Source organism: Malania oleifera, chromosome 1, assembly GCF_029873635.1.
Source record: "Malania oleifera isolate guangnan ecotype guangnan chromosome 1, ASM2987363v1, whole genome shotgun sequence".
NCBI lineage: Eukaryota > Viridiplantae > Streptophyta > Magnoliopsida > Santalales > Ximeniaceae > Malania > Malania oleifera.
The window spans coordinates 37,392,474-37,413,528 of record NC_080417.1 but is presented as its reverse complement, the minus strand read 5'-3'; the positions used below and the strand labels follow the sequence as shown (position 1 = coordinate 37,413,528).

General features: G+C 35.9%; 1 protein-coding gene across 1 annotated transcript; it reads left to right on the top strand.

Moving 5' to 3' along the window:
* Positions 1 to 2,804: 2,804 nt before the first annotated feature.
* Positions 2,805 to 3,845, top strand: LOC131157881 (uncharacterized). Its single transcript, XM_058112359.1, has one exon. The coding sequence runs from the start codon at positions 2,805 to 2,807 to the stop codon at positions 3,843 to 3,845; it is 1,041 nt and encodes a 346-aa protein (XP_057968342.1).
* Positions 3,846 to 21,055: the final 17,210 nt, after the last annotated feature.

Genomic DNA, 21,055 nt, shown 5'->3' with positions numbered 1-21,055 from the left:
ACTCATTCATGTCTTCATATTCTTCAAGATTTAGTATATCATCTTTAAATCCATGCTTGGACTCTTTTAAGCTTCATTTGATCCTCTTGAGCACTTTGACCTTTGCTTTCTCATATATGAACCCTGAAATATCATTACTCACACAAATACATTAAATTTAACTTGTTTGTTAGCATCAAAACAAGATAACAAGATTTTAAGTCTTGTAAGGCCAACAATCATTATTATTATTATTTATCTAACTTATAAAATGCAAGCATGCTTTGTTCCTCACCACATGCATTGTTCCCCTCATTATCATTCATCCTAGGCTATATTCCCTTTATTATTATCCATCCCATGCATTGTCCCTCTCATTATCATTCATCCCATGCAATATTTCCCTCATTATTATTCACCTCATGCATTGTCCCCCTCATTATCAGTCACCCCATGCTATTTTTCCCTCATTATTATTCACCCCATGCTTTGTTTCCCTGATCATTTTTCACCCCATGCTTTGTTCCCCCCATAATTACTCCCCTATGTCTTGTTTCCCATGCTTGCCCCAAGTTAAGTCTATAAATAATCTTCTCATTCTAAGCACAAGGTAAGAAAATTTTGGGGAGATATTGAAGTCTTGCATTTTTAAGTTTGTTTCTCTTTGTGAGTGAATGGTAAGGCTACATTTCATTCTATCGGGATATCCAGTGGTCGACCCATCCTGTTTCCTACTACTACCAGGTCATCCCATCTGAAGAAAGCTCTTTGTAGTGCCTCAACTCAAGGTTTAGGAACCATCCTCAAAAAGACGCTATAGATTGACCCCCTGAAGACTACCAACAGGAAAAGAAGACCGAAGAAGAGGAAGATGAGAGGTAAAACTAATAGGTTTCTCCCTCCCGAGTTAAATTCAAAAATGTGATAGAATAGGTATGAAATTGTGAATGCAAGAATTCAAGCACAACATTGGGTTCAACCTTGGATTTAAAACCCGTTTGCTCCTCTGAGAATCCTTGAATCCTCTGAACCGGTATGAAACCGGTTTAGCCTTCCATTTTATTTTCCATCTTTTTTTTAATTTTTACAGATTTTGCCTTAATTCCCTTTTTGTTATTTAATTACTTTAGGAAAAATATTGAAAAATTAAAAAAAATTCAAAAATGTCTTTGCACTTGGAAAAAAAAAATCAATCACAAAAAAGTTCAAAAAAGTCTTAGGAAAACCATAAAAAATATTTTGAGATCTTGAGATTTGTGTCGTCCCGAAGGAGTCCAAAAACCTCCCGAAATATTATTTTCATACTTAGAAAAATCCTATGGATTTCAAAACCCTATGAGAGTATTTTTGTAAACTATTTTATCGATTTTCTATCTTGATGATTGCAACTGGAGGCATTGAGCTCTTCAGAGTATGGTATGCCTCGGTTCTGAGGGAATATCTATATAGTATTTGTTTTTGTGCACTTTCTTTAAACTTTTGATAGGGAGTAATTTTCTAAGGCTTATTAAATTTATTTTGGGATAATTTTTTATTAATTAGGTACCGTTCGTAAGAACGGGCGCGTAGGGGGTGCTAATACTTTCTCTTCGCATAACCGTACTCCTGATCCAATTTTGGCAACGCAGACCAATTCTACCCTTAATTGGGCAGTAATCAAGTTTTCTAACTATACTCCAAAAGGTTAATGGCAACTCCATTACACAATTTTTTCAAAAATTAAACCTTACATTTTTCATTCGCTTCATTCTACTCTTGGGACATCGCTACAACTTGGCGTCTCCACTGGGGATACTTGAGAGTTGAGCTAGTAATTAATTGAGAATTATCCCAATTTCAAATATAATAAGTCTTTTTGGTTACTCCACCATATTTTGTGCATAATATTTGATTACATTGATTGTTTCCATGGTTATTTGAATAAGCATGTGATTAATACTTTGTTAAGCATATGATCGATTGTGAATACTATAAATAAGCATGCTACTTTGTTTCCTTTGTTGTTTTATTAAGAATGAGATTACTTGTGAATATTTTTTTTGAATATGCATGAGATCACTTGTGAATGTTTTTATTAAATAACATGTGAATGAATGTGGGATAGAGGGTATAGGATAAAATGGATGGACTCACACACTTGCGCACACCCTATACCCAGGTTTTCTTACTAGGACTAGATAGGGGTGTAATTGCGTTTGTCCCTTCGTAGCTAAAGTTTGATGTGACCCGTGAACCACTTCGCTCGGTGTGAGCTTTATCCAAACCTCTGTGAGGGAGGATATAGCCTCAATTTGGGAACCTATTGCCTATAGGAAAAGAGCCTAACCACACATGATTGTCCGAAATTCCCCACCTAGGATAGAGCCTCAAAAAACCCTGTGTACATACTTACCCTAGGGTAGGGATAGGAGCCACATCCTTCTCCATAGATTGTAATCCATGTCTATTGTACATATGATTGACAAATGTTTTTTGTTGTGTTGTACGTTCTGCATCCATTTAGGCATCCATATCACTTGGCCGATGTTTCGAGAAAAGCTCAAGTCATTTATGAAAAAGTCAAATTTTATTTCCCAATGTACCCTGCCATGGGGAAAATGGATCATTCCTAGGATCATTAATGGATAAGGTTTTTCCCAGAACTCTGGCTGAATGATTATTTAGGCTGTATTGCACGCATCCATGCATAATACATGCATGAGATTTCCTCTCAAATGGGCCGGTAATCACATTCCAACTTCCAATCAGGCCAAATTAAAATCTAAAATTCCAACATTGAGCCCACCTCTGCCCACCCTTACTATACTAGAAGTAAGGCAAGGACCATGGCTGAGCAAGTGGAAGACATAATTACGGGTCTTGAACAGGGGCAAAAAGAATTTAATGACAAAATGAGTAAGATCATGGACCTACTAATGGGCAAAGGGAAAGTAGTGCGGCTACAAGATAAGGAGGAGGATTCAGACCCCGCTCATCCTCCGGGGTTCACCTTGGTCCATGGGCAAACATCAGCACAATCTCCGGTTGCCACTGAAAATTCCCTACTGAATAGTGCTTCTTTCATTCCTATTGCACCAATGCCAAGAATTCCAATAGTTGGAGTACCCCCGATAATGATGACAGATGCGGGGGTAAGAAAAATCGCAACTGAGCATCGCTGTGATGTGCTTGAAGAACGGTTAAGAGCCATTGAAGGATCTAATTCATTTTTTTTTGTTAATCCAGTGGACCTCTACCTAGTACGGAAAGTGGTCCTACCACCAAAATTCAAGATCCCAGACTTTGAGAAGTTCGACGGAACCTGGTGTCCTCAAACCCATTTGCGATTGTACTGTAAGGTGATGGCAGCGTACTTTGACAACGAAAAACTGATGATGCACTGCTTTCAGAGCAGTTTGATAGGGTCGGCCATCCGTTGGTACATACAACAAAATAGGACTCGAGTCCACACTTGGAAGGACTTGGCCAATGCCTTCCTGGTCCAATATTGTCATATGGTGGAAATGGTGCCAAATCGAGTGACCTTACAAGAGATGGAGAAGAAGCCCTTGAAAACATTCAGAGAATACGCTTATCAATGGAGGGACATAACTATTCAAGTGGACCCTCTAGTAAATGACAGTGAGGCCATCTTTTTGTTTGTGGAAACATTGAAAGACCCCTACTATGGTTATCTTCGAGGAGCAACTCCCCACAATTTCATGGACATTGTAGCCATAGAAGGGAGGATTGAGGTCGACATCAAGGCATGCCTGATCAAGGATGGTAATGTTGAGACTGGTCCGAGTAAGAAGTGGACTAATAGGAAGAAAGATGAGGAAGCACAGATGGTTCAAGGGCATTATTACCAAAGTAGACGAAACTAGGGATGTAGGAGGAACTTTTTTCTTGAAGCCCCCATTCATGAGATAGCACACGCGGGTGCAAAGCACTAAATGGTTGCTTTAGGACCCATGCCAAATCAGCAGAATACTCAGACACCGCAAAAAGGTCCTAATAGGGTGGAGCCAATTCCCATGACCTATTCGAAGTTGTTCCCTCAGTTGCTCAAAAGAAAGCTCATCGCGGTAATCCCTAGAATATCTGTACGGAATCCTTTCTTGCAATGGTATGATCCAAATGCTCAGTGCGCGTATCACTCTAATTATCCTGGCCACACCATGGATCGTTGCTGGGCATTTAAGCACAAGGCCTAATCACCGAGGGACGCCGGTTGGTTGGTTTTCAATGACAAGAAGCCAGGGATCCAGAATGATCCTCTACCCAATCATGGGGAAGGAACTGGTTAGTATGCTATGAAAAGATCGGGAAGCCAGGATCAGTCAGAGGAATATATTAGATGTGGTCTGAATGGATTGATTTACCTTTCTGCCACCCAAGTAGAAATACAAATTGGCATAATTTTGACTATCTCGTTCACTTCATATGTTGCTTTTGTCTTCGTTATTTCCATATTTTCCTCTCTGTAATCCTGTGACACATCTGTCTCAGAGAATTTCATTCCTTTCAATGAAATGAAGTTATGCGTTTTCATCACAAGTTCAATTGCCAAGAATTTGTTTGTTCATGTTTCATACGAGAATGGAAAAAACAAAAATATCAGTATTCATAAGCTAGAAAATGATGTTAATTTTTGAAAAATTCAAGTTATGAAAGGAAGGATAAAAAATATGAAACAATTTTCCTCATCTTATGGATTCACGCATCAAAAATCATGAAATGGTGTTGAATGTTCCATAAGTTTATGATGCTCATCGTTTTTGTTTTGATAAAATGATGGATGACCATCCTTGGCCAACCAGTTTTCCCATAAAAAACCAAGCGTTGATCTGCCAATTGTTGAACATATTGAGCCTGAATGACAAACCATTTCTTCTAAAAAGTCATTTTCCAAAATTAAGTTGGGTTTGAGATTTTAGGAGTCTAACGAATTATATGATACAATAATTGACTACCTAAAATGATGGCAGACCATTTTTCTGTGACCTAGAAAGAGGATTAAGAAATGAAAAAACCCTTTGTTATCCCCATTGAGCCCAAAATACTCAATTTCTTGTTTAACCCGTCAAATGATCACACCCCACATTGGGGCAGTTTAAAAAGTTCAATCTCAAACGAAGTACAAATGAAAAATGGAGTTATGATTCCTCCATAAAAGGGAAAGCAAAGAAGAAGAAAATGTAGAAAAAGAAGAAAAAGAAAGAAAATGAAATGGGACATGCTTAAGATGTGCTCTTTGACCAAGGATTACCTTTTTAAGTTCAGCAAAGTTTGAGCCATATTGTACCCTTTTCTTCTTTAACCTATACCCCCCGGCCTACATTATGGTTTAAACGAAAGACCTGACCTGATTGGTACACACATTGTTGTCTCAAATGAATTGTTAGACTCAATGATTGAGTTTGAACTACGTAATGACCTGATCTTGAAAAGGTACATAAGCAACTTGTCCAAGTGGCAAATTCTGTCAATACTTTACAAATGCTTCGCCACAAACTAGGGCAGAAGATATCATTTGGGGAGGGGAATTTTGAGCATTAGTTTCCTTATTTTTTAGAGAACTCGTATCCTGAGGCCTACGTTTCGTCCCAAGTCCTGAAGTCCATCTCGAGATCAAAATAGGGGTAAAGCTTCACTAAACTATGGACAACATCTAGAACAAGAAAGCGAGGTTTCCCGGCAAAAGACAGAAGGGGAAATGTTTCCTCCAACAAAACTGGAGCAATAGACAAAAGGAGAAAGTCAGTCATTCAGCCGGATATACTAACATAAATGTCACATGACTTTCGAATACTGGTATAAAATTTTCCTCTCCAAAATGCCTGATCATTCCTCCTAAAAACCTCTTTCATCCATCAAAAGATCCAAAAGATGATTGGATAGTCAAAGGAGTATCTTTCAAGGCTCGCCGATTTGCTTTTCTGGGGCCCAGTTTCAAGATCTGCTTATTCAAAGTAGAATTTGAGAACATAGCCAAGAATAGTGGCTGAGGACTGAAACTGGGGCAGTCTTTGAATTCAGTTGGAACAAATTCAGGCGTCTTCACACAAGTTGAAAGTATGGCCAGGACCAATAAAACTAGAGCAGTTCTTGTGTTGAAAACATAGTCAAGGCCAGCGGTAGACAAATGCAACTGAGGCAGATTCCCTGATAAGTTCTGACGGAGCTAATTCAGGTGCCTTTTGGAGAGAAAATTGAATATAGAGCCAAGGCAAGTGACAGATAAATGCAATTGGGGGAGGTTCCATTTTAAGTTCCAGCGGAGCCAATTTAGGTGCCCCCATATCAGAGAGAAAATTGAGAACATAGCCAAGGCCAGCGACAGACAAATGCAACTGGGCCAGATTCCGTGATAAGTTCTAGCGGAGCCAAGTCAGGTGCCTTCATATTAGACTGGAATTTAAAAGCATGGTCAAGATGAGGGATTTGGTGGTTGATTACAGGCGCATTTTAAAAATAAAGGTCATGCATCCTCATGCATTTCATGCATTACATAGAAAGGAAAATAAGAAAAGGCATTCACATTATAAGTAGCAGCATACATACATATCATGTAACATCCATCATCATGCATATATCCTTGCATTCTAGCGTCATAAGTTAGCAACATACATACACATAGCAACAAAGCACCATTCATTCATACTTGTCTTGTGAAATAGGCTTTTGAATAATCCTTTGGCATCCTTAACTAAACCATTCTTGTCTTGCTAATATTTGAAATTGGGACAATTGACCTCATGCACAAAATGATGTCCTTTGAAACTAGGGCAGCCGAGCCCAAGCATGGATTGACATGCTTTGAAAAACTGGGGTAGTCGACCCTAGGAAAAAATTAAGACATCTGCTTTAAGACTAGGGTAGTGGACCCCGGAGAAAATTAACTCGTTTGTTTTAACACACGAGCAGTTATTGGACTCTCAAGATTCTACACTTGAGACTCTCGAGGTTCTACACTTAAGTAGTTATTAGACTCTCAAGATTCTACACTTGAGACTCTCGAGGTCCTACACTCAAGCAATGAACATACTCTCAAAATCCTACATCTGAGAAGTCCTCGAGATCCTACACTCGAGCAATCAGCAGACTCTCAGAATCCTACATCTAAGAACTCCTCGAGATCTTACACTCGGACAGCCAATAGACTCTCAAAATCCTATACCTGAGAAGTCCTTGAGATCCTACACTCGAGTATCCAACAAACTCCCAGAATCCTACACTTGAGAAGTCCTTGAGATCCTACACTCGAGCAATTAGTAGAGTCTCATAGTCCTACACCTGAGTAGTCGAGTAGCCAAAGGATCTCGGGACCCTACACCCAATCGATCATCCCCAATGGAGTAACTGTTTTCAAGAACTACAAACTACACTTAAATACATTTTGAGAAATGTAGGTTTGGGTCATTATACCCCCATGGCTCGGATTCTTACATGCGCAGAAAATCATCATAGAGGTTTGGATCATTGTACCCCCATGGCTCAGATTCCTACATCCGCAGCAAACCATCATAGAGGTTTGGGGTTGTTATACCCCCATGGCTCGGGTTCCTACATCCATAGCAGACTGTCATAGAGGCTTGGGTTGTTGTACTCCTGTGGCTCAGATTTCTACCTCCGCTGTAAGCCATTTTGAGGAAGTTTTGGCTCAGGTCAGTGAACCTGTTATAGCTCAGATTTCTACATCCGCAGCAAGCCATTTGGAGGAAATTATTGCTCGGGTCGGTGTACCAGCAATACTCTTGTCCTCATTTAAAAGAAAAGCACCAAAATTTTATTAATCACCCTCACTTATGGAGGAGGAATATCGTGGTTACATTTTTGGTTCTAGGAGATTACAATAACCAAACCAAAACTCTCCCAAAACCATCAAAAAAAGAAAAAAAAAAGAGAAAAAGAAAAGAAAAAAAAAAGAGGGCGTGCAAATCCCACATATACATCAAGCACGCCTCATAAATACATATATAGCATCATTCATTTACATTTATTGCATAATGTTTTTTTCATCCCTTTTATGTCTCTTCTCCTCCCCTTTCAAGTCAAGAAGCAAGATGTCTGACCTTTTCCATGCACCATAGTTTTGAGCTGTTTGTGCTCCCGTTGGAAATCCTCTCAACTTTTTTCCAAATCGGCTATTCTAGGCCCGAGATTGCTAGAATAAGTCTCCACCATTCTTCTTAGCTCCTTGACCTCCCTTTTCAGAATTTTATTTTCTTGCTTTATGTCCTTCATTTTTTGCTATTCTTCTCGGTATTTCTGCGGCAAGAGGTTGACTTCACTTTCAAGGAAGGTCACGGTGTGGTTCTGGCCCTACAAACGACAAACTAAGTGAGCCATCGAGGCCATTGCTTGGGCGTCAAGATAAAGTGCCTGGGTGGCTACACTGACATCAGACATCGTGGCCAATACTATTTCATTCCTCAACATATCACTTTGGAGCTGAGGTGAGAATTGGAAAGAGCTAGTGACACTAGGGCAAGATGGCACCTTCGGTGCCACATTTAGGTCAGGAACTTGTTTGGAAGATGAAGCCCCTGCCATGGGATTGATTGAGAGTTTTAAGAAAAGTTTTTGAAATCTGAAATGGTTAAGGCGTGGTTACCGTAACAGAAGGTGGCAGGAGATGGGTTGCGGTTGCACGTGGAGGTTTCTTGTAGTGTTTAGGTGTGGCTATCATGAAGGTGGTTGTATTATCTAAGGAAGGAAAGAGGTGAGAAGAAGTGTGTTAAATAGAACAACAATAAGGTTGCCCAACTGGGTGTCATTTAAAGTATAAGAAAGAGAGAGTAAAAGATGTGCGTAGAGGCCTCCAATAGCTGTAAGTGAGGGTGAGCTATGAATATGGTGATGGGAGTTGATGTGCATTGAGAAGCCACAGGGACTGTGAGTGAGGGTAAGCTGTGGGAGTTGTGAAGCCTCCCAGCTGTTAGTGGAGGTCTGTGTTCACGAGGCTGCGAAAAATATTTGGGGACAGATTTCGAAAGGTGGAAGAATCTCAACAAAATTTTTGCTGTCACAATTTCTAAATCCGAGAAACATTTTTCTTTAAGAAGAAAATACAAGAGCATTTATTTTAGGGGCCCAACCTTTAAAAAAAAACAAGCTAAAGTGGGCTGGCCCGTTTTAAAGCTCAATCCAAGCCCATTTTTCGAAATCAAACTTAGTCCCAATTCACTCAAATTCTCATAAGTCCCAAGGTCTATACGTGACCTAGACACGTGATAGAGCCCCTATGGCTCGCCTGGGGTCCCCCAAGTTCACTCAAATCACCTAGGTTGACTTGCATGAGTCAACCCAATTCACTCAAGCCCACTCTCGGGACGTCGCGACACCTATAAAGTGTGATAATACCAGTGCTAAACATTTCCAAAAATCCGATATCACAGTCAAGAACCAAGCATATAGACATAATACATCATTTTCTAAGAGATCATGTGCAAAAAGAATATATCTTACTTGAATTCGTGAATACAAGTGACCAATGGGTGGATATTTTTACCAAACCTCTTCTAGAAGATAGGTTTATATTAATAAGAAGAGACCTTGGCCTATTACACAGTAGGGAAATGTTTTAGGAAGGATACAAGATTAGTGAAAGAGAAAAATTGAAAATTTGGTGAGGTCAGGCGATTGAGCTCAGGATCCCAGTCGACTGACAAGCCACTGACTTGCAGAAATTCAATTTCTTTAAAGGTCAGGTGATTGAACTCAGGGACCCCAGTCAACTGGACTTATGGTACTTTAAATATTCCTAATGTGAAACTCTAACTTTCTTCATTCCAGTCAACTGACCCTGTTCCATCAACTCACCCAAACTTATTTATCTTTGATCTCCCTTGATTCTAAACCTAAAATCCTCCAATCAAAGTGTTGAAATCATCTTCCCACATCTCCTACCTACGAATTTCTTCATCATTCGTCCATCAAAATGACATGAACAAAGAATATGGCAAACCGTAGTGCTACTTCAGGAAAGGAAGAAAAAAATATTGATTGATGGTTCGTTGCTCCTCAAGCCAAACAAAGATATTGACATCATCTTCACACCACCAAACCAATACTTGGTAAGAGCATTGATACAACTTTCTTTGAGTTAGAATTTCCAAACATCCTATCAATGTTTAGGGAGATAGGATGGAAGAATTTTTTGGTATATCAAGCGAAAGGACTCTATCCCAATCTTGTTAAACTCTTTTATGTGAACATGGTTCAAGGAAAATTGGTACTCACTACCGAAGAAAAACGAAAGAAAATCCACTTAACTCCACAAACATTGGCCCCCATTTTTCGTATTGGCCAAGGAGACTTTGAGTGTCCTGTGTTTGCACAAAATTGGATCATGGAACAAGGTTTTACCCCCGAGGAATTCCTACCATTAATTATGGTTGAAGAGCCAGACCAATTCAGGACTCCTCCTAGGTATAAAAATTTGAACCTCTAAGTGCAAATTGTTTAGAAAATTATCATGTACAATATTTTACCCCAAGCTGGATCACATGATTATATGTCTTACGTCAACTACTTCGTCATATGGTTCTTATTGAAAGGAAAGAAACTCGACTTATCAAGTTTGATTCTAAAATGGATGTGGACAAGATTGGACTCTCGATGAGTTACTCTTCCATATGGTGGTATTCTTAACCAGCTCTTTGCTTATCTTGATGTCACCTCTCCCACTGAGTTATTCATCAAATGGACTAGATATGATCTTTTTGGCTCCACAACTCTAAAACAAATGGAACACGAGAAACACGAGCAAGGTTGGTTTATAAGAGAAAGGAGACCACTGAGACAAGCTGCTGAACCAGCTCCACCTCATGTTCAGCAACTAGCTCCTCTGCTTGATGCACCTTTATAGTTTATGTCTTATCATCAGTAGTTCACAGACTTTAGTATGAAAATATGTGCTAACTACAACACTCTTCAAGCAAACTATGCTTCTTTAGACTAGAGACTTGGCCGAATTGAGTAGTATATGACCAGCACTTCCTCTTCACGTGGAAAAGCTCCAATGGAAGTTGATTCTGATGAAAGTGAAGAAGAAGATGAAGAAGAAGGAGACTATTCTGAATTTGTATTAAAAACAACTTTGTGACTTTTTTTTTGTTGCTTATTGCTCATATTGCTTATCTCTTTGAAAGCTTGTTATTGATATGTCATGTTTTTATGTTTAGGACTTATTGATGCTTACATGGCACACGGTATTCTCTGCTTTTGTGCTTAATTCTAATCTTTGTCTTAGCATGTATACACTTATTGCTTTATCTCTTTTTAATTGATGTCAAAAGGGGGAGAATTATTGAGCAAAACTGAGACAAACCTAAGACATATATGAATATGGCACAACTGAGACACATATTATTGTTTGACATTGAAAAATGGACTTACATGAAGTTTGAAACTGAATTTGATATTACTTGATATACCATCATAAGAATGATTATCTTACTTTCCAAATATTGTTAAAAGTATGCTTATTGTAAGGGGGAGCCTTATTAAGGTTCACTCAATTTTTTTGCTCCTTATTTGTCATCATAAAAAAGGGGAGATTGTTGGCCTAACATGACTTACAAATCTTATTTTGATGATAACAAATCAAGGGTATTTAACATGTTTTGGTTAAAGTGATGATGTTTCAGGAATCAAGTATATGAGTTCAAGATTAAGTGATTACAAACCTTATTGAAAGATTACATCCCAAGGACAAGTTAAAAAATGAAAGCTTAAAGAGTATGAAAGCATGGATTTAAAGGTGATTTTTTGAAAACTTAAAAGATTATTGAAGCTCAAAGTTAAGATGGACTAAACAAAAAACAAACATGAAGACTCCGAGGTTAGAACGTTTTTAAGTCTTAAGAAAATCTTTATGTAAGTACTTCATCCAAAAGTCAATATGAACTCTTTGAAACTTATTAAGATAAATTATTAACTTAGAGACCGTATTTTGGAAAACCCAAGAAAATATTTTCAAGAGTCTCAAAGTGTTTTGACAAGTATAAAAGACCATAAAAAGATTTTGGAAAAAAATTGGAAAAATAGGTTTTTGAACTGTCCAGGCGACTGACCCTTGCTGGCCCAGTCGACTGAATATTTATGCAGAATAAATTTGGGCGAACAATAAATGTAGAGACCCGAATAATTATAGTATTAACTAATAAAGAAAAGAGAGAAATAGGGAAGTTTTTAAAGGGAATTTACAGGGTCTTGTCAACGAATATAAGGTGCTCATCGACGAGCATCCTTCTTGGGTTCGTCGACGGGGACATTTATCTCGTTGATGAGAAGTTACCGAGAAGGCATTTTTCGAGGTCTAAATCTCGTCGACGAGGAGTAGACGTTTGTCAACGAAACTACAACTTGGACTCATTGACGAGGTGACGTGGCTCGTCGACAGGGCCACGTAGACAACATTTTATATATAGCCCTAAAACAGATTTTTGATAGGAAATTCATTTTATAATTTTTTTTCTCTCTCTAAAATGGTTTTTCTGACTTCTCTCTAAGATTTCAGTTCCGTCTCTCATTGGTTTGACGATCAGAAGCTACCATGATGATCCTGGGGAGATTCTCTACAACCTAACTAGAGCGGAAATTCAATCTGAGCAGTTTGGGAACCATCCTAAAATTTGGGTAAGTGGATTTTTAAGTATTTTTAGTATTACCAGTATTACTTGGGGTCAGATTTTGTATTCTATGGGAATATACTGGTGTTTTGTGGAATAAATTTGGGTGTCATATTTTCAGGAACATGGTGTTTTGGGCCCCATAGTCATAGGTTGAGGACCCCAACAAGTACCTGTTCGGGAGCCCAAGTAAATTATAATTCAAGAAATTATGAATAAGCAATCTCAGGAAATATGGGTGTATTGATTTACTAGAGAATTGGTACATGTAAATGCAGGTTTATGGGATTGGTACACCGAGGGTGCGAGAGTTGAGTAGAGGCTAGCCTCCTAGTCAGATAGGTAAGGGAAATATGCTATGTTAGGAATTTTAGAAAGTTTACTAGAAAATTATGTATATATATCAGTTTATTATTCAATTTTTCCATAATATTACTATTATATTAAGAGATGCAGATTTTAGAGCATGGGATTTTAATTACTTAATTGTGTGGCATGAGTTCATAACAGTTTAGTATAGCAATTATACAATTTTACAAATATCATGTTTTACAGTATATTAACAGAAAATATCAATATGCAGTTTTTAGAAAATAGGATTTATAATGTTTTTCAGAATGCCATGATTTCAGAACCATAACACTCAGTTATTCAGTTATTTAGTCAAATATTCAGATTATGCAGGTCAGTTTAAAAATGTTATGGTTATTTCAAAATCATAGTAAAAACAGTAAGGTAATACTAAGTATCAGTACTAAATAGTATCAGACCCTAAAGAATTATTTAGTCAGATTCAGATAGTAGAGCACGATACCGTTACTATTTTCATATCAAAGTGCAACCATATATCTCAGATAGTATGTGGATTCCATCAACCGTGTCTATGGAGAGATTGCAGTCTCCCCAGTGTTCTAGGTTGAGGAGGCCGGTTTGACGAGGTAGAGACTAGTTGTTATGGCCGGGGAGATTGCAGTGGGCCAGATTGGTGATTGGTAGAGTTTCAGATTGACTTACCTAGTAGGCTAACCAGTGTTATGTCCTGCCTATGGGCCACACAACCCTATCATGAGGGGTTAAATCATGACATTCAGATTCCAGGGTATTATCACAGTTGTTTCTATATGCACAGATTTACAGTATATCAGCAGATTTATTATAATACTAGAATTATGTGTAACTAGAAAACTCAGATATACAGTTGTATTTTTAATTATAATAAATGTAATTTGTACGATATACGCTAGACCATCAGTTTTACAGTTTCAGTATTATATCACTATATTATATGTGTAACTCAATTGCCACACACTAGTGATAGCATATCTCCTCTTACTAAGCATTGTCTTGTCCCAATGACTTAATATTTTTTAGGTGATCCACCTAGGAGAACAGAGCAGGCTCGTAGGCAGAGAGGTTCTTGCCTTGCCCTTTTTGAAGGGTGAGTGTTTCCTGGGTGTTAGTTCTCTGGGTAGATTCCAGGGTTTATGATGGATGTCACTGGGAGTTTTGTAATGTATAGTTTGGGACTTTTAGATTTTTGGTATTGTAGATATAGTTTACAGTTTTATGTTTTCCGTTGCTTAGGAATGTAATGTGTACAAAGTTTCCTCAGTGCTCCCTTGGGACTGAGATGTTTTCAGCAGATAATATAGGGAGATTTGCTATATATGTTTAAGTGGAAAAAAAAATGGTATGAAAAATTAGGTCGTTACAATAAAAGCCCAGTCAACTGACCCTACACTGACTTTGAAATTTCATTAATTTTAAAAACCCAGACAACTGACCCCTTGAGTCCAATCGACTGACCCCTCGAAATTCAAAATTTTAAAAGTAACGAGAAGTTTCCAAAATTGAGTTTTTGAATTCTAAACGTTATAAAAACTTGGGAAACACTCCAAGTCACTTGGGGAACACGAAATACACTTTCTAAACTATATAAATACCCCCCAAGACAAAGGATTTTAGACACCAAATATTAAAATCTGCAAACAAGCCTTATTGCGTACAATCTTTTAAAGCTTCAAATTCTCTATATTTGATATTTTGATTTGAAGTATATAGTTGTGCTTTAAACGTGTACAAATCAGCTCTTGTTGAGAGTGTCTTTGTACACCAAATTCTCTTGTTGTTTTGTTGACGATTCAGGATTGTTAAATCTTTGTACCGAGGGTGGGGTATCACTTGGAGAGGAGGACTCTATTCTATTGAAGGAGTGTTGTAAAAGATTTGCTCCACCCGTAAAGGAGTGGTATAGTGGAATATTTAGGTGTGTTGCCTAAGGCGAGGACATAAGCAGAGATAGTCGAACCTCGTAAACTCTCGGTGTCACTTTCTTCCCTACTCTTTTTAATTTTCTACACACTTAAACTACGTGGATTAGATATTAAATTGCTGAAAATTAATTTGCTTTTTGGAATTGTAGAAATTAAAAGGGAGTACATTGGTTGATCAATACATATTGTGAAAATCATAAGGAAGTACGTTGATTGATTAACACTCAAGACTCATTAATTTGTTAATTGATAGATACCAAAGCTTATTAATATTGAAAGTAGTTTATTTGATTTCTGAGTTTTGGAAGTTTGATTTAATTCTTTATTTCTTTTCATATTGAAATCCAGCTTATCTTATTGAGTGGGTTGTCATATTCAAAAGCTGAATCTTGGAAGCATTGCTGGAATTGATATATTGTTTCATATTTTGAAACTCATCTTGGTTGATTGGATTGGTTTATTTGGTGTTGATTTAAAGTACTGGAAGAAGTCTTGGCAAACTTACAAAGTATTCAATCTTGTATTCTCATTCATAAAGATTTATAATTGAATTAATTCTCAACTAAACGTGTGATTAAAATTCAAATCAACTATATATGTGAGATTACTGAATTAAGAAAGAATTAATAAAAGAGGTTATAACGAAAATTTTTAAAATCTCAATTCACCCCCCTCTTGGGAGTATATCTTCCTTTTCAGGTTGTGTTTAGGAATTGGGATGAAATCCATTGAAATATGTTTTTATTTTGTTTTTACATAAAAATAAAAATTCCAAAACATTTATCTTCACTTTGTAGGGCACAGAATGCTAGAGGATTTGAGATGTATGTGTGTATTTTAGGTCAAAATTTGATGCTGCATTGGAAAGAACATTTCATTTTGATTAGCCAATGATGGAATATGCTAATCCTGATTTGCAAGGACAACAATAGACTTGGAGGAGAAGTCAAAAGAAGCATATAGACTTGGACAAAGTCTAGAAACTCCCACTTAATTTTTAGATATGGCACTAAAATCTTGATTTTTAAATAATTACTACAAAACCTTTTTCAAATAATTTGTAAGATGAAAAAATTAGGATAAAAGATACCCACCTCTTTTAAGGTTTGACAAAAAGACAAAAATCTCTCCTGAGGTTTCAAAAATTTTAAAAACCTTCCTTAAGGTTTTAAAGATGTCACATACCTCTCCTAAAAAAAAACTTTTATTTTTGCAAAATATAAAGGGAGATTTGTATCTTTTTGACAAATTTTAAAGGAAGTCCCTGAAATTCTTGAAACTTTAAGGGAGGTCTTTGAATTTTTTTTTGAAACCTTAGGAGATGTTATTGTCTTTTTTACCAAAACTCAGAGGAGGTTTACGTTTTTTACGCATAACATGGTGTTAGGCAAAAAGGGTGTTGTTTTATCAATAAAATTATAATAACTTCAAAGAATTTTTCCAAATAAATGTCAAAACTTGAGAAGATGTAGTGTCATATCTAGAAAGTTTGAAAAGGGTATAAAATTTGCCCTTATTATTGTTTTCGCAGAAGACATTAGCATATCTTAAGGTTTGGCGAAAAGCCGAAAACCTCCCTTAATATTTTGAAAACCCATTGACTTATCCTAAGATTTTAAAAATATCACAAACATTTCTTGAGATTCAGAAAAATACAAAACTTTTCTTAAATAAATTTGTCTTTTTATAAATTACAAGAGGAAATTTGTGTCTTTTTAACAAATCTTAAAGAGACTTTGAAATTCTTAAAATTTTAGACGAGATCCTTATCTTTTCCTAAATCTTAGTAAAAGTCAATATCTTTTGCTATTATTATTATTATTATTATTATTATTATTATTATTATTATTATTACTGTAGGTGTTGGTGTAGCTTGTAGGATAAGAAGGAATTGTAATATGCCAGAACATGTTGTCAAAAGCAAAGGTCCTCCTGCAAAAGATAGATTGTGCCTCCTTTCTTTTACCTTCCCCTCTTTATCTTTCCACTACCATTTAGTGGGTTGACTCATATGATCATTTTTTCTGTCCTTTTGTGATTATTCGTGATGGATGATTTGATTGGGTGAAAATATTATAATTCATATCCGACTCATTTAAGTTGTGAATTTATGACAATTCAGATTAAATAATCTATGATAAATGGCGAATAATTCGTCATTCTCATTTCTAATAAATTTTTTTTATCATTTGATAAACAATTTATTTTTAAAATTATAATTTGATAATATATTAAATATTTAATAACTAATCTCAAAATTATAATTTTTTTATTTTTCAGAACATGAATTTAGAAGGGCTTTTTTTTTTTTTTCATAAGAAAATTAAGTATTTGAACTTGATTTTCAATGTGGGCATAAGGTAGATCTAGAGACGTATATAGTAGTACAAGAATTGATAGCATAGGATTAGACCTCGACCAACAAAACTTATACTAATAAAATTGATGCCTAATAAACATGAATATATGAGACAATGAATTTAAACTTAGTAGATTAATGGATACCCATTGAATAAAATTGTAAATCCAAAAAATCAACTCATTTAGTGGTGGATAAAAAAAAGTTTAAACTATATTTTACTCATTTAATGTACGATCAATTATAAGTCAGTTTGAGCCAATCTTGCTTCTCCACTAATACTGGTCATGGAGTCCACCCTATATAATTTAATAATAATCTAAAGGTTCTTTTTTTTTTTTTTTTTTTTACGAGTACTGGTCTTGGAGTCCACCCTATATAATTTAATAATAATCTAAAGGTTCTTTTTTGTTTTTGTTTTTTTTATTGAGATAGAAAAATGGTTTAAGAAATCAACTTGCCTTTGTCAAATATAAAATATTTAGCTTGTTCTTATGTATAGGTGCAGCGTGGCATTCCTTATATTGTGTCTAAACTAAATAATTATTTGAATTTTATTTCAATTTTAAATAGCATAATTTTAATTTTTAAGCTAGTAATTAATTTGGTATAGCACATGCAATGACACATGGTATCATGGGGCATAAGATACTTTCTTGTTGAGGGGAGTTGGTTGATAAGATACTTTTTATAAAATATAATATAAGCAAGATCTGAATTTTTGAAAATTTATTTTCTTATCTTCTTTTACAAAAAAAAAAAAAATTATCATTTATTATTTATATGTTTAGACTTTTCACTTTAATATTTATCGATGCAAAAAATATTGATATTTGATTTTTATATTGACAGATTTTTTACAATCACTCATATAATTAGGAAAAATAAAAGAGAAAGTAAGCTTGAGAGGAACCTAAGTATATTTTGAGATTAATAATGTCTAAGTGAAGAAAGAAAAAAGGAAAATGTGAATATAGGCAATAGTAGTAAGTAGTGCTATCTTATCTAATCCATGAACATCACAAATCTAAGTGATAGGAGAGGATATCCCTCTCCTCCTTTCATCTACCACCACTTTGGCATGCGATGTCATGAACTCATGACAAAGAACATATTTTTCTAATAATAATAATAATAATAATAATAGTGAGCATTACCTTATTCTTAGGATATATTTTTGTCTTACTAGATGTATTCCACTCTTGAGTTTTGAAATTAAGATACTTTCAAGTTTGGGAATACATTTTCCATAAAGAGCATTGTGTTTTATTGTAGTTTTTATACTTTCACATGAATAATAGAGGTGACATTTAGACAGTTTCATGTGGAACTTGAATAATTAGACCAAGGTGACCACTGGACCTTTTTATTCTTCAATCCTACATCTCGAATGCTTGGACCGCCATACTCCCAAATTCTTGCATTAAGGTGGCTATTGTATCTTTTTATTTTGTCAATGTTACATCTTAGATGCTTGGCCTATTTAGCTTGTTCTTCTTGGGTAATTTTCTTGAGTTGTCACTGGGCTGTTTTAATTTTATCCTCAGCTATATTTATCAAGGTAGTTATTGAGCCTTATCTTTTGCACCTTGGATGCTTGGACCAAGGTGACTTTTTGATTTTTTCAAAGGTATTCCTCAAAAGCATCCCTTCTTGCCTTAGTAGTTGTTTAGACCTTCTCATCAAAGAAATTTCCTCAGATTATCACAGGCATCTTTAGACAGAGATAGCCTTCTTTGTCATAGCTATTTTCCAAGGTTATTCTCTCTTGCCTTCTTGACAATGGAGACCTAATCATCAAGGCCTTTTGCAATTGTTACCTCCTCAAGTTCTCTGATAAAGGTAGCCTTCTCTTTCATAAGTATTTTTTAAGGTTGCCAATTCTTGTCTTAACGACAAAGGTGGTTTGCACTCCAAGGCTATTTTCAAGGTTAATTTTGGCCTTTAATACCTGACTGATTTTGAAAAATAGGCTTGTTTTGTTTTTTTGTAGATGGTCATTTTGTCTAGTCTCTTCAAGGGGGCCTATCTAGTCATTTGTTTTTTGAAGTTTCTTGTGGGCATGTTTGGCCTGTAGGATTTTTCTTTTCCCTTTGCGCTATTTTTTGAAGAATATTTTCTTATACATAAATCACTTCAGAGAGAATTCTTTCCCACATCATTAACATATTAGTTGATGCGTGTAAATTCATTGGTCTTTGCTATTTTGTAATTTAAATTATAAAATGGCATTCTTGGTACGATGTCTATAGACATAATTATTAGCTAATAAATCTCTTAGAGCTTGCAATAATCTACATGTTTCCATTAACCCTAATAATTTTTTATGCTTTAAATAACATACTTAAGGTGCACTATTCTCAATTAAAAAAAAAAATGCTACATATGTACTAGGTCCAAGTGGCGCATTTGTATGCACAATGAGGCCTTAAAACACATGACACTAAATCACATACCCACAATCAAACAACAACTAAATTAAACAATTATTTTTCTTAAGCAACTAATTTCTCATATTCTTTTATTAGTTTTAGCAAGTAGGCTAGTTGTAAGAACATGTTGATAGTATGGAGGGCATGCATCCTTAGAGTTTAATCATATGAATTCATACAACTTCCCACAGCTAGTTTTACCATCTTTCAATTTGGGAATTTGTTCATAAGTAGGCAGTGCTTATAAGCCTACAATCTTTCTACATGCGCTATTATATGAATTGGACAATATACTATTATTTTTTGTTTTCATTTGATTGCACAAATGCATGCAAGCCACACATGAACAAGCATTCAATTAACATATAGTAAGTCGTCACATTTAGGTGTGCATCTTTGGGAATTTAGGTGTAATCTCAAGAGAATGGTGAATTGAATATTTTAAAAATTCTAAAACTTTAAGTCCTAATTTTAAAATGGCACAACCGCACAAACACAAGTTTGGAGATACAAGATTTCAATATTACACAAGTTAATAGATTCAAGCTATGTATTCCACAACCAACCAATCAATCACAGGTGCAAGAGATATTTAAGACATACACTATAGGCAAATGTGAAATAAATAATCAAACGCAAGCAGAAATAAAATGAGATAAAGGAAAGAGAAAGATACAAACTCTAGATTTTACGAGATTCATGCATTAACGATTATAACTTTAATTAAATGCTTAATTATGTTCAATATTTTAACATTGCGTTCAATTATTAATATTTAATTTTTATTCAATAATTTATGAATTTTTTATATTTTATTATTACAGGATAATTTTTAAAGTCGAAATTAAAAATGTACTTGTAGACGTGCACGTGATCCGTGTGCGTGCCTAAAAGAAAGCCATAAAGGAGGCCATGCAACATACAAAAATCCGAAGGCATGCAACCGAGCCATAAAGGGTCGTGTGCAGGGCTTTGAATTAAGAAGTGAGATGGGCTTCATGTGCAAGGTGATGTGACCTCGTGCTAGGAAGAAGCTCATGTGGCTGGGCGCTATAGCAGGCCATGCGAGAAGGGGCTCGGTGAAGGGCTTAAAAAGAAATAAGTGAAGCTGGGGGCTTGGGCATTAATTGTAAAGTTTGGCTTGCCATGCATGCACGTGAACAAAAGGGCTCATGGAGCTGACCCCATGATATGTGACTATCCCATGAAACCGTGAAGAATAAGGGGCGCTGGGAGTGTGAACATGGGCTGCCAATGGGCTGCTAGTGCACGTGTGAATAGGGAAGAAAAGAAAAAAATAAAAAATAAAAAATAAAAAATAAAAAGCTGCTGCAAGGGAGTCTGTAGTGTCTTAGAAAATTTCGTTTAAATTTCTCTGATACCACTTGTAAT